At 43.4% G+C, this 14,410-nt stretch overlaps 1 protein-coding gene across 7 annotated transcripts in view; it reads left to right on the forward strand.

Moving 5' to 3' along the window:
* The window catches only part of atf7ip (activating transcription factor 7 interacting protein), a 55,755-nt gene that overhangs the window by 30,240 nt on the left and 11,105 nt on the right, over positions 1-14,410 (forward strand). For 5 of the 7 annotated variants that reach the window (XR_010458726.1, XM_065001447.1, XM_065001448.1 and 2 more), the window contains 11 exons: positions 3,533-3,578; positions 4,520-5,065; positions 5,273-5,765; positions 6,041-6,228; positions 6,398-6,535; positions 6,739-6,810; positions 7,323-7,381; positions 9,653-9,711; positions 9,893-10,513; positions 12,322-12,426; positions 12,619-12,714. Coding sequence is in view for 6 of the 7 variants with exons in the window: in XM_065001447.1 (XP_064857519.1) it covers positions 3,533-3,578; positions 4,520-5,065; positions 5,273-5,765; positions 6,041-6,228; positions 6,398-6,535; positions 6,739-6,810; positions 7,323-7,381; positions 9,653-9,711; positions 9,893-10,513; positions 12,322-12,426; positions 12,619-12,714 (2,423 nt within the window). In the remaining variant the exon portion in view is untranslated. Of the gene's footprint in view, positions 1-3,532; positions 3,579-3,867; positions 4,428-4,519; positions 5,066-5,272; positions 5,766-6,040; positions 6,229-6,397; positions 6,536-6,738; positions 6,811-7,322; positions 7,382-9,652; positions 9,712-9,892; positions 10,514-12,321; positions 12,427-12,618; positions 12,715-14,410 lie in introns of those variants that run through there. The other 2 variants (XM_029680229.2, XM_065001449.1) reach the window with 2 other exon arrangements.

Genomic DNA, 14,410 nt, shown 5'->3' on the forward strand with positions numbered 1-14,410 from the left:
ACATTGACAAATGATAGGAATTGGCTACCTGTATACCTGCATACTTTTTAAACGCAGCCATGCAATCTCCATAGACAAACATTGGCAGTAGCAGGGCCTTACTGAAGCTCTCAGTGACTTTCATCTTGGCACGGTCATAGGATGCCACCTTTCCAACAAATCAGTTGGTAAAATGTTGGTAAAAAGACTGCCCTGCTAGAGCTGCCCCAGTCAACTGTAAGTGCTGTTATTGTGAAGTGGAAGTGGAAATGTCTAGGAGCAACAATGGCCCCAGCTGCGAAGTGATAGGCCACACAAGCTCACAGAACGTGACCGCCGAGTGCTGAAGCACGTAGCATGTAAAAATTGTCTGTCCTCCGTTGCAAAACTCACTTCCGAGTTTCAAACTGCTTATGGAAGCAACTCGGAAGCTATGGAAGCAACTTCAGCACAAGAACTGTTCGTCGGGAGCGGCATGAAATGGGTTTCCATGGCCGAGCATCCGCACACAAGCTTAAGATCACCATAAACAATGCCAAGCATCGGCTGGAGTGGTGTAAAGCTCGCCACCATTGGACTCTGGAGCAGTGAAAACGCATTCTCTGGAGTGACAAATCACATTTCACCATCTGGCAGTCTGACGGATGAATCTGGGCTTGGTGGATGCCAGGAGAACGCTACCTGCCTGAATGCATAGTTTCAACTCAAGTTTGGTGGAGGAATAATGGTCTGGGGCTGTTCATGGTTCGGGCTTGGTCCCTTAGTTCCAGTGAAAGGAAATCTTAATGCTACAGCATACAATTACATTCCAGATGATTCTGTGCTTCCAACTTTGTGGCAACAGTTTGGGGAAGGCCCTTTCCTGTTTCAGCATGGCAATGCCCCTGTGTACAAAGCAAGGTTCATACAGAAATGGTTTGTAGAGATTGGTTTTGAAGAACGTGATTGGCCTGCACAGAGCCCTAACCTCAACCCCATAAAACACCTTTGGAGTGAATTGGAACGCCAACTACGAGCCAGGCCTAATCGCCCAACATCAGTGCCTGACCTCACTAATGCTCTTGTGGCTTGTGGCTGAATGAAAGCAAGTTCCCGCAGCAATGTTCCAGCATCTAGTGGAAAGCCTTCCCAGAAGAGTGTAGGCTGGTTTAGCAGCAAAGGGGGGACCATTTTGGAATGAGATGTTTGACAAGCAGGTGTCCACATACAATTCCACATCTGGAATTGTTGTGAGCTATGAACAGAACACAGAGTACTAGTCAAGTACTACTAGCCTAGTAAATCACTAGTGTTGGTCAGAGGAGACAAACATTACCAAAGGAATAGAAGCAAGGACAAGATGGTGATGAGGAGTCTTTTTTCCCCTCCAGTTTGGAGGTATACAGTGGATAGTTTACACCTATTGCAGACCAGAAACCAATCATCTATGGCCCACATCAATCAGTAATTGCTGCAGTATATAGTACAGCGGAGGACTAGCTTGAATCCCATCATGGGAGCTTCAGGAGAAAATATATCCAAACGATATACATTTTAACCTAATTGATCAGCATAAATTAACACAAAATGATGTGGGATTGATGAGGAAGTACATCATAACTACAGTTTTTTACTAAATTATTATTTTTTCCAAACTTAAACTAACCCTTTATACAAATAATTTACGAAACCTTATTATTAACATGGATGTGACTTGATACACTATTGTACTACTGTGGATTGGATGCGTGTTCAGGTAGCAGCGTGTGAGGACTCAGCTTGGCTGGCTGCGCACACATCAGAGCTGGTGGCCATTTTGTTTTTTCTGCTGTGAATCCAGAACGCGGGTAATGAAAGAGTGGGGGAGGGGAAGACTGCGCAGTGTGCAATAACATTGGAATGTGAGTCGTTGTAACATAATAGAATGTGATTTCACCTTATTAGTTTTATATCAAGGAAGCTCATATCAGGGGTGAGAAAATCATATGATAATAGTTGATATAGTAAATGAATGAGGCAAAATGTTATGGAACGTATTATTTTTCATCATCCATTCGAAAGGCCATTTTTTAAGTTGAAGGACATAATAAAAATGTTTGATAAATGATCAAACTCAAAATAGAACTCGAAAACCCCCCTTATCTGTATTGATATGAGGGGTAGCTGTGCGCTTAGTTGTAACAGAGTGTCATTGGTATGTAGGCTAGCGTAGCCTGCAGCTCTGTCTGCCTAGAGCTGTAACTTAGTTTGCACAGTCTGTGTAAAGGACACGCTCTCTCTGTGTGTAGGTTGCTTAACGGATGTTGTAAAATTTCTGTGACTGTTTGTCATGTGATACCAGGCTGCACATTGAAGTCAAAGGCACATGGGGTGGGGCCACCAGCAACGTGGCCTATTTATATAGCTGTAAGCAGTCTACTGCAGTCTGTCTAGGCAGCAATGCAGCAACAATGCAGTAGACTGTTGTACCTGGAACTGATACAATAATGCAGTTTCTTGGGCCTGGAATTTATTGAGTTTACATGGCCAAACTAAAGCACCTGATGACCTAGCTCAATTTAATATGCTGGGTGAAAATCAATTGGTTCGGATAGCAGTATCTGCCAATTTCTGAGAAACATTTAGAAAAAATAACCTACTCCTCACCTCAACAATATCATGGTTATTTTGTTGTTTCGCAGATGTGTTTGTTATTTGGAAATCACTGCATTTTGATGAGTGGTAATGTCATTCAGTGACGTGCGTAACCTGTCCCTATGGAAAGTAAAATGTCACTAGGGATCAGACAGAAATGCTAGGTAACGGTTTCACTACGTCAACTAGAATGGTGTATCGTAACTAGGCTAAAGGCCTATTGCTCTATGTCTAGATTACTATGACCAAATAGTTTGAATATTTTTGTATAGTATTAGTCAGTTTTTATATTTTTTATATCGTTTTTATAGTATTTTACAGTTTCTCTGACTGCTGTCTGTTTCTGCTCATATGTGGAGTGTTCAGGTGAGGCAGATGGCTAAACATCCATTATTCACACTAGTTTGTCTGTGCCTTTAGCTTGGAATTCATTATTTTTATGTTTTATCTCTGTATTGATCCTATGGAGCCTTCTGCATAAACTGATCAGTTATGTACCGAAAATGTACTTTCAATGCTTCATTTTGTCGTCATCCTCTGTGTGAAGCCTGTTGTGCAAGTTTGTCTGTATGTTTTGGTGGTTGTTCTAGAAAATTGTGAAAAAATGATCTGGACATTTCAAGGTGTATCTTGAAGCACAGAAGCCTAAGTAATGGTAGTAAATCTCTTTCGTGAAGACTAGCCTACCCTTTTTTGGCTGGTTTTTGGCCATTGTGAAATATCCTACTTGTAAAACGTCAAACTGTCAGGAGCTTTGCAACACCCGCGGCCTGTTCTATTATTAATTATTACGGCCACCATCTCTTGACTAGTAAAACATGTCTGCAACTTGTTTTTTTTATGATGTACTTATTAATGAAAGGCTCTATATGTTGCTGAAATGTGCTTTAAGTCGTTACATTGAATTAATAATAAATACATTTTCCCCCTCCCCCTCTAGGTTATTGGATCCTTTTGGTGTCAAATTCATGATCGGAAACCTCCAGGTGAGATATTATTTTAAATCTAATATAATATAGGACCACTGACACCCCTAGGTCACATTTGACTAAATACAAAAATCCATATGAATGTCATATTTTGTATATTGGCCTATTGTTCTTAAAGATTGTGTTAATGTCACTGTGACTATGAGAAAATGACTGTCAGCGAAATATAAACTCCATAAGCACAAATTGGAACCTAGCCCCGACGCTGGAATGCGTTCGACAATTGGAACTGTATAAGGTAAATCATGCAGTCCTTGCATAACTCTTCCTCCCTGTTGCCAACGGAGCCTGTATCTAGGGGCCCTGATTGGCTGAGGAAAAGGACCAATAAGAGCGAAGGGGAGGGACAAAAGCAAGTAATGTTGCTGCCATCCTCTGGGATAATGTCATATCCATGCAGACTGGACCGGCTGTGTTGGAATTGACAACGCAAAAGCTTGTCAGCCAATTGAAGAGAGGGATAGTGTTCTTACAGTGAAAAGTATAGTCTTCTGTCATGTTAGTGTGTTCATCACCCCTGGACCACATGGCATCTCAAGTTCGCAATCCTGAGGATAAAAAGTTGTGAGCGAACATGCGGGACTAAACTTCAGTGGAGAGGAAGCTGGACTTGAGACCATTTTGATAGACTTCTGCTGAGTCACTCTTTCTGCTGAAATTGACTCTTGTATAGAATGGTTCTGTATGCTGAGCTCACAGGGAAAAAGAACCTTCTAGAATAGAACAAAGAGGGGGAAAAACATACCAACAGGGTTCTACAGTGACCCCTAGTGGTGTCCCAGAACACTGCATCGGTTTGGCCTTAAAGATAGCTCATCTGTACCCATTGTAGTGGGTAGAAGCTAGGTGGGTGGCGCAGGTGCTGTTAACATTCCCGAGGAGGATTCTTTCGTGACCCGTTCCAACTAACATCCCCATCCCTCCTTGTCACTCCTCAGGTTAAAATGGAAGTTGCTGTGGCAGAAGAGAAGAAGAAGATATTCCGAGCCAGGAAAACCATGAAGATAAGCGACCGCCAGCAACTGGAGTCTCTCCACAGCACATTGTCGTCCCCCGTCCCGCCCCTGTCCAATTCCAATTCCAGCTCTCCCCCTCCCCGTAGCCCACTGACGAACGGTACGCACACAGAGGATGCACAGAGGGGGGCAGACAGAGAGCAAAACGACGTTGCGGTGACGTCTCGTTCCACAACCCCAGTCCCCCCTACCTCCCTGACCTCTCCATCCCCTCCCCTTGCTCTGTCCCTATCGTTGTCTCCCTCCCCACCAACCTCCCAAAGCCCCAAAGCCAAGGAAGATGCCACTCCCTCCCCCTCATCGCCATTCCACAACCTTAACGACGTGCTGAAAAAGATGGAGGAAGAGGGAAAGAAAAAGGAGTGTTCCACGTCCCCTTCCAATAAGGACAAGGAAGGAAAGGATACAGAGATGGAGGTGGCAAAGACGGACGAGAAAGAAGAGAAAGCACCTGAGATAGAGAAAGAGGTTTGTATGAGAAAGAGTGAGAGGAGCTGAAATAAGGATAAATGGGAAACATTGGAAGTTAAGGAAAATGGGGGTTATAGTTGGAAAGTGTTGAAGTTGGCATTGTTAGGGGTCCAAGCACCGCGAGTAGGATTTCTTTTTTTTCTCCATGTGTTTGTTGAGTTTGGCGGCTAAAATACAAACTTACCTGGATGTTCTCTTCTCCAGGAGGCCTGCACTACAACTGGAAAGAGCCATGAGGACCAAGCCCCTATGGATCAGTATCCTCTGGACTCTCCGTTCTCTCCCGTCTCGCTCGCCACGTCTGACAAAGAGTCTGGGAAGGAAAAGAGGACAGAGCAGAAAGAAGACACCGTGGCCATGGAAACGGAAACGGATACGGACAAGGACCATACAGAGACCAAGGCCTCTGAGACCTCCACTTCCACGGAAGAGAGACCTTCCTCCCCCAAGGCCGCTACCATGGCCTCCCCTGTCCGCACCCCCTCCCCCTCTGCTGCCCCTGAGCCGGATCAGGACATCAAAGAAGAGGTGGTAAAGAAGGGAGAGAAGAAGAAAGACGATAGTCAGAAAGAGAAGGAAGGAGTAATGAAGGAGGAAAAGATGGAGGTAGTTTCTGTGAAAAAGGAGAAACAGAATGTTGCCGGGTGTTCTACCTCGTCTCTTGCCTCTTCCACCTCTACATCCACAAGTGACAAAGGTATGAAATGATAGAATCTGCAAGATCTGAAAAATCATCCTGAGTTGACTGATAGTAGTAGGCACTACTATGTCAGCTATGTTTCATTTTCAACCTTTTTGGGATTTATAACAAAATATATAATCTGGGAATACTTGTATTTTACAAATAAAACAACACAGGAAAAAAATCTAAAATGAATAACATACACACAAGCATACTGCACAGGACATTATCACATGACCATTAACCAAAATAATCTGATTAAACTAAACCAGAACACTTTGTCTCAACAGGGGTGAAGGTGAAGGAGGAAAAGAGCTCCTCTTCTGGACAGAAGCGTCCCCTGTTGGAAGGTGACGAGAAAGATGGAGGGAAGGTTGAAAGAGACGGGAAGAGGCAGAAGGTGCAGGGCGTGGAGTTGGAAGCTCAGCTCGAGTTGAAAATCACTGCGAAAGGTGGCAGTCGCCTAAAACTTGAAAAGGTTGGTCTGGCAGGAATTGATGATACCTATTCTCACGTATTAGCATTTTACCCACAGGTTTAAGACTTTACCCCCAGTCAGGTATAAAGTAACACTCAAACAATATTGTCCCACACTATCTAGCCCTAAATTGCATCTTGAACTCATCCTACGTTTCTCTTCTTCTCAGGTTCTGCAGAAAATGGTTGAGGAGCGGTTGAGGGCGCTGCAGCTCACCGTCTTCGACCAAGGTTTACAGGAGCTAAAAGACCGGGTAGAAAAGATTGATTGTGCCACAAAACACCAGAGCACCCTTAACACACTACAGGTAAGATAGCTACTTGTTAAACTACTAGCAACGGGTATGTTACAAGTCTATTTGACAATAGTCACAACAGTCAGAAATAGTCGTCAATGGTTATAGTCAGCAATAGTCATAGTTTTCAATAGTCACAAAATTAAGCAATGCTAATTCAAATCCTTACAAATGGAAAGTCTCACAGGTTCTCACTGTTTCTTACCCTTTTTCAGGCCAAGATTGCCAGATTAGCAAAGAAATTCGGAGAAGCCAACCAGGCCTCGGAGAACAAAAGAAAACAGGAGGTAAGAAATGTTGTTAATGTATGGGACCCCAGTGTCTCAGATATATTTTTGTAAGTCATCTACTAGTCATCGATATTAGTTAAAGCTGCAATATTTAACTTCTTGTGTGACCTGACCAAATTCACATAAAATTGTGAGTTATAGAGATCTGTCATTCTCATTGAAAACAAGTCTAAGACGCGGTAGTTCTGTTTATTTCTATGCTTCCCGTTCTAAATATTTGTTTTGCGTCTTTTGCTTTCGGTTTTATACACCAGCTTCAAACAGCTGAAAATCCAATATTTTTGGTTATGGAAAATATTTTTCACAGTGGTTTAAATGGTACAATGATTCTCTACACTATACTTGCTTGTTTTGTCACATACACTAAAATTAGGTGAACAATTAGAATTTTAGCAACCAGGAAATGGCGGAACGAATTCTGCATATTGCACATTTAACATCAAATAGACAATTAAATAAAAATTGCTGAGGGTGTTAGCTAAAGGTGTCACCATGGCGTGTGTTCGCAGGCGCTAACGTCCCCTGTTGCCAAGACTGCACCTGCTACAAACACCATTCCGACACAACGGTAAGAGTTCGGTCCTACTGCCAATGTACTACTTCCTCATTTAGAAAAGCTTTTAGTCATTTGTATGCATTTCCTCCTGTGAATCACAAGTGAACAGTAATCAAAAACAGGGGATTGCATTGCCTCTAGTCTTATGAAGATGTTAGATTCAATCATTATTTTCGTTTGTTTGCAGTCTTGTGTTAATCACCATTGGCAATCATGGATGACAATTCCAAAACTTTCACATATTCCATAGTTTCCTTTTTTTCATCTCTTGTGACAGCACATTCCCATTGCTTGTATTTTCCAGCATAAAAATGTATTTTCTGTATTTGTAATTCAAATCATGCAGAAGGAAAGCTTTGTGTTAGTCATTGCATGGGGCTATACTAGCTATCATTGTGCCTTTGTATCAACGTGACAATACCGGCCTGAAGCCAATGAATGCCACACGTGGAGTCAATCACAACGTGTGATTGAATGTGTGGTGACTCTGCACAGGATCGTTGTCAATAATACTGAGGCTGGATTAAATTCTCGGGAGATTGGATTAAAAAGCAACAACATCCGCTAAAAAACATAATAACGGGAAACAAAGATGATACCTTTCGAGGGTATTCTCTGATGTACAAGACTGACTTCTCTTTTGATCGCTTAGTGCCTACCCGTCAGGCATTTTCAAACCAAAATCCCCACATGAAATCAATCATCATTTTGTTTTGGATTAAACAAACAAACAGCGGTTCGGGTTTTTGCGTCTTTTTTCTTTTGCACACCACCATGGTTCCAGGTCCTGAGTCTTGTGACGTTATACAATGCGCCAAAGCTTAAGAAAACAAGCTTTTAAAAGCTGTGCAGACAGTGTTCACAGCACCCGATCCAACTGCACCTCTCCTCTCAACAGCGTGCTCCGAATGCATCCAAAGCTGGAGCTGCAGTCTGAAGAGGGGGCATGGCAGAGAGGGGAGCTGGCGACCTCTATTGGTTGGATTAAGAAGGAAGTGACGGAGGATGAAGAATCCGAAGAAGAGTATGAAGAGATATCTGAGGAAGAAGAATTTGAGAAGCCTTCATTCAACCTAAGACACCAGCCTGCTAGAAGAGATGGGTCACAGCAGCAGTCACCACAGCAACCGAGTGGAGGAACTAGGGTTTGTTCAGACATAATGCTGCGTCCCATCTCCACGGACAAGGAGAGACAGCTTTACCTGCGTTCTAAGAATGCTGCAAGGAAGGCCAGATCCGATCGTTACGCAGTATTCCTGTTCCGGAACCTGGTCTCGTACGAGAACTACGTGAAGTGGGTCACCACGGTGAACTACGTCGGAACGTTGGGCAAAGACGCGCTGCCTGTTAACCTGCGCGAAACCATGAAGAAATATTTGGAACAAAGGTTCAACAAACTGTATGCCAGAGACTGGAAAAAGATCAGGGACTCCATCAATGAGATCCTGAGAGTGAAGAGACTACAGTTCTTCTTTGAATCAGACTTTAATTTGACTTAACATGTTTGATTGGGAAGGTGCCATTTTCCACAGTAGTCGTGTTGCACTTTTATGTTTTGTATGGAATTATGGAAACGACATAGTCTTGAGATAGTTGCAATCGTCACTTTTATTTTTATTTTACCAACGTTAACAGTAATATAATTGCATTCTAGCCCCCATGAAACATTTGATTTGTTCATAATATTCCCAGTTCCTAATGTACTGAACGAAATAAAGGTCTGGATTACAATATAAAAAAAAACATGTTATATCATTACAACACAAATGTATACCAAAATGTTTTATTTAATGTACAGTACCAAAAATGTTAAACGACCTGCAAACACTTCATGATTTTCATGACAGAATACCACAAACAACTCAAGAATGATACCTATACACTAAACAAGTCCTAAATGAATCAACACTTTTTACCCTCTTTTTTGTGATATGTGTAGATTTTTGGGGGGTTGAATTCGTCAAATTCAATGCAAAGAAGAACAAACTACAAAATACACATAACAAACACTCAATTTAAATTAAAAGAAATCAGTAAACTCAATGTTAAAAACACAGGGGGGAAATGTAAGAAGACCGAGCCAGAAGACAGAATAATAGTAAACTGGCAAAGTAAAGTGTGGCAAAGAGGTTGCCAAATTACAGGAATACTTTTTCTCTGGTGTGTCTCAATATGATCTCTGACCTATTTTTAAACAAACCAACTGAATGCAAATCACATCTCTTTCAATTACCTTTAAAAAAATATATTAAAACCAATGCAAACACACATCTTTTCCAACAGGCCAGTAGCAACTGTTGTAAAGCAGCCCATGACCAGCCCAGTCTCTACCAACCATACAGGTAAGTTCTCCCTTCTTCTTCACCTTCTCCCTTACCTGTCAATAGGATGTTTCACTTATCATGGGGATTGAACGACCCTGAGATCAAGTTACAAGATAAAGAACGACACCAACTGATAGTGTGTTCTGACCAGTCAGGAATAAACTCACCATTCCTTTCCTCTCTCCTGTTGTCTTTCCAGTTTCTCCGGTGAAGCAGGCCAAACCTGTCCCCACTACCACTACGGCCACTGCCATGGTAACACAGGGCTCCATTCTGCAGCTGATCCCCACCTCCTCTAGCTCTGCCTCCCTGTGCACCGTCACCTCCCAGAGCGGCCCCACCGGCACCCTGCTCCTCAAGACCACCTCGGGCTCCAACGTGGTGGGCCAGAATGGCCAGCCGCTCCTCATCCAGCTTCCTCTCTCTGCCATGGCCAACGGCGGGGCGGGAACCCTGGTCAACATTCCTGTGTCCTCCTTCGCCGCAGCCAACTCGCTCAACAAGGCCAAGACCACTACTCCCACCACTACCTATATCCTTAAGGCCGGCCCCACCACCTCCACCATGGCCGGCCCCACCACCTCCACCATGGCCTTGCAGCCCATCTCCTCCACCACCCAGCTCTCCCCAGCCATGTCCCCAGCTCAGATGACCCTGGCTCGGGCTGTGTACCAGGGGGGCACTGGGGGGATCAGTACGCCCAGTGCTGGGATGTCAGTGACCACAGCCAGGGTGCCTGTTCAGGCGTCCTCTGGTCCAGCCGCTACGGGCTCGGCAGCTCCAGGACCTCCTTCGGGGACAGCTATGACGTCAAAGACAGGTGAGTTTTCTACTGTATGTGGACAAGAATAATAATTGCATTTATATATATAGTTGAAGTCGGAAGTTTATATACACTTTAGCCAAATACATTTAAACTCCGTTTTTCACAATTCCTGACATTTAATCCTAGTAAAAATTCCCTGTCTTAGGTCAGTTAGGATCACCACTTTATTTTATGAATGTGCAATGTCAGAATAATAGTAGAGATAATGATTTATTTCAGCATTTATTTATTTCATCACATTCCCAGTGAGTCAGAAGTTTAAATACACTCAATTAGTATTTGGTAGCATTGCTTTTAAATTGTTTAACTTGGGTCAAACGTTTCGGGTAGCCTTCCACAAGCTTCCGACAATAAGTTGGGGGAATTTTGGCCCATTCCTCCTGATAGAACTGGTGTAACTGAGTCAGGTTTGTAGGCCTCCTTGCTCGCACACACTTTTTCAGTTCTGCCCACAACTTTCTATAGGATTGAGGTCAGGGCTTTGTGATGGCCACCCCAATAGCTTGACTTTGTTGTCCTTAAGCCATTTTGCCACACCTTTGGAAGTTTGCTTGGGGTCATTTAAGCCATTTTGCCACAACTTTGGAAGTATGCTTGGGGTCATTGTTCATTTGGAAGACCCATTTGCGACCAAGCTTTAACTTCCTGGCTGATGTCTTGATGTTGCTTCAATATATCCACATCGTTTTCCTTCCTCATGATGCCTATTTATTTTGTGAAGTGCACCAGTCCCTCCTGCAGCAAAGCACCCCCGCAACAGGATGCTGCTACTCCCGTGCTTCACGGTTGGGACGGTGTTCTTCGACTTGCAAGCCTCCCCCTTTTCCTCCAAACATAACGGTGGTCATTATGGCCAAACAGTTCTATTTTTGTTTTATCAGACCAGAGGACATTTCTCCAAAAAGTACAATATTTGTCCCCATGTGCAGTTGCAAACCGTTGTCTGGCTTTTTATGGTGGTTTTGGAGCAGTGGCTTCTTCCTTGCAGAGCGGCCTTTCAGGTTATGTTGATATAGGACTCGTTTTACTGTGGATATAGACACTTTTGTATCTGTTTCCTCCAGCATCTTCACAGGGTTCTTTGCTGTTGTTCTGGGATTGATTTGCACTTCTCGCACCTAAGTACGTTCATCTCTAGGAGACAGAACGCGTCTTCTTCCTGAGCGGTATGATGGCTGCGTGGTCCCATGGTGTTTATACTTGCGTACTATTGTTTGTACAGATGAACATTGTACATTCAGGCATTTGGATATTGCTCCCAAGGATGAACCAGACTTGTGGAGGTCTACATTTCTTTTCTGATTTATTTTGATTTTCCCATGATGTCAAGCAAAGAGGCACTGAGTTTGAAGGTAGGCTTTCAAATACATCCACAGGTACACCTCCAATTGACTCAATTGATGTCAATTAGCCTATCAGAAGCTTCTAAAGTCATGACATTATTTTCTGGAATTTTCCAAGCTGTTTAAAGGCACAGTCAAGTTACTGTATGCACACTTCTGACCCACTGGAGTTGTGATACAGTGAATTATATGTGAAATAATCTGTCTGTAAACAATCGTTTGAAAAATGACTTGTCATTCACAAAATAGATGTCCTAACTGATTTGACAAAAAAAAAATTTGTGGAGTTGTTGAAAAACTAGGTTTAATGACTCCAACCTAAGTGTATGTAAACTTCTGACTTTCAAAGTGGTCAAAGCACATCCACTCACGATGTGTTGCAGCAAAATCCCAAAACCTGTTGTAAAAGAGAATATTATCTAACTGTTTTCTTTCCTATGTCTGTTACATCCCTTTCAGATAACCAAGCAACAAGCTCTACTCCAAACAAAACAGGGGCTCGAACCAAAGGCTCCTTCATAGACCTCACTGAGGAGGAGGAGGAGGAGGATGATGATGTGCTAGGTGAGAATGAATCCCAAAACATCTCCAAATTCCTCCCTCTCAACTCAACAGAGAGGTCCCTAAATGATTGATTTATGTCCTCTAAAATAGTGACTATTGTTGCTAATGATGTGAACGATTCTGGATAAATAAATATTTATTGAATTCCCTCTTCTGTCCTCTATTCTTTAATCCTTCTCTTTAATTCTGCAGTGACTGGTGTGAGAAAGGCCATTACGACTGCGGTATCGTCCTCTTCAGTTACCCAGCGATCTACTGGACCTCCTCCGCTGATCAGCACTCCTAGTGGTGAGGCCTGCACGTTACATAATCATTGATATTGACAATATACACAGACAGTTAGGAAAGCTAAGGCTAGCAGAAATTTGCATCCTGTAGCACAAACTCAAAAAAGTTCTGGGACACTAAAGTCCATGGAGAATAAGAGCACCTCCTCCCAGCTGCCCACTGCACTGAGGCTAGGAAACACTGTCACCACCGATAAATCTATAATTGAGCATTTCAATAAGTATTTTTCTACGGCTGGCCATGCTTTCCACCTGGCTACCCCTACCCTGGTCAACTGCCCGCCCAAACCTCCCCGATTCCTCCTTCACTCAAATCCAGATAGCTGATGTTCTGAAAGAGCTACAAAATTTTGGACCCCTACAAATCAGCCGGGCTAGACAATCTGGACCCTCTCTTTCTAAAATGATCTGCCGAAATTGTTGCAACCCCTATTACTAGCCTGTTCAACCTCTCTTTCGTATCGTCTGAGATTCCCAAAGATTGAAAGCTGCCGCGATCATCCCCCTCTTCAAAGGCGGAGACACTCTAGACCCAAACTGCTACAGACCTATATCTATCCTACCCTGCCTTTCTAAAGTCTTCAAAAGCCAAGTTAACAAACAGATTATCGACCATATCGAATCCCACCGTACCTTCTCCGCTATGCAATCTGGTTTCAGAGCTGGTAATGGGTGCACCTCAGCCATGCTCAAGGTCCTAAACACTATCATAACCGCCATCGATAAGAGACATTACTGTGCAGCCATATTCATCGACCTGGCCAAGGCTTTCGACTCTGTCAATCACCACATTCTTATCGGCAGACTAAACAGCCTTGGTTTCTCAAATGACTGCCTCGCCTTGTTTACCAACTACGTCTCTGTGCAGTGTGTCAAATCGGAGGTCCTGTTATCCGGACCTCTGGCAGTCTATAGGGGTGCCACAGGGCTCAATTCTCGGACAGACTCTCTTCTCTGTATACATCAATGATGTCGCTCTTGCTGCTTGTGATTCTCTGATCCACTTCTATGCAGACGATACAATTATGTATTTTCTGGCCCTTCTTTGGACACTGTGTTAACTAACCTCCAGACGAGCTTTGATGCCATACAACTCTCCTTCCGTTGCCTCCAACTGTTCTTAAATGCAAGTAAAACTAAATGCATACTCTTCAACCGATCGCTGCCCGCCCGTCCAGCATCACTACTCTGGACGGTTCTGACTTAGAATATATGGACAACTACAAAATACCTAGGTGTCTGGTTAGACTCTAAACTCTCCTTCCAGACTCATATTAAGCATCTTCAATCCAAAAATAAATCTAGAATCGGCTTCCTATTTCGCAACAAAGCATCCTTCACTTATGCTGCCTAACATACCCTCGTAAAACTGACCATCCTACCGATCCTCGACTTCGGCGATGTCATTTACAAAATAGCCTCCAACACGTTCAACAAATTGTATGCAGTCTATCACAGTGCCATCCGTTTTGTCACCAAAGCCCCATACACCACCCACCATTGCGACCTGTACTCTCTCATTGGCTGGCCCTGGCTTCATACTCGATGCCAAACTCACTGGCTCCAGGTCACCTACAAGTCTCTGCTAGGTAAAGCCCTGCCTTATCTCAGCTCACTGGTCACCATAGCAGCACCCACCCGTAGCACCCTAGCAGGTATATCTCACTGGTCACCCCCAAAGCCAAATCCTCCTTTGG

The sequence above is a fragment of the Oncorhynchus nerka genome, linkage group LG15 (genome assembly GCF_034236695.1).
Source record: "Oncorhynchus nerka isolate Pitt River linkage group LG15, Oner_Uvic_2.0, whole genome shotgun sequence".
NCBI lineage: Eukaryota > Metazoa > Chordata > Actinopteri > Salmoniformes > Salmonidae > Oncorhynchus > Oncorhynchus nerka.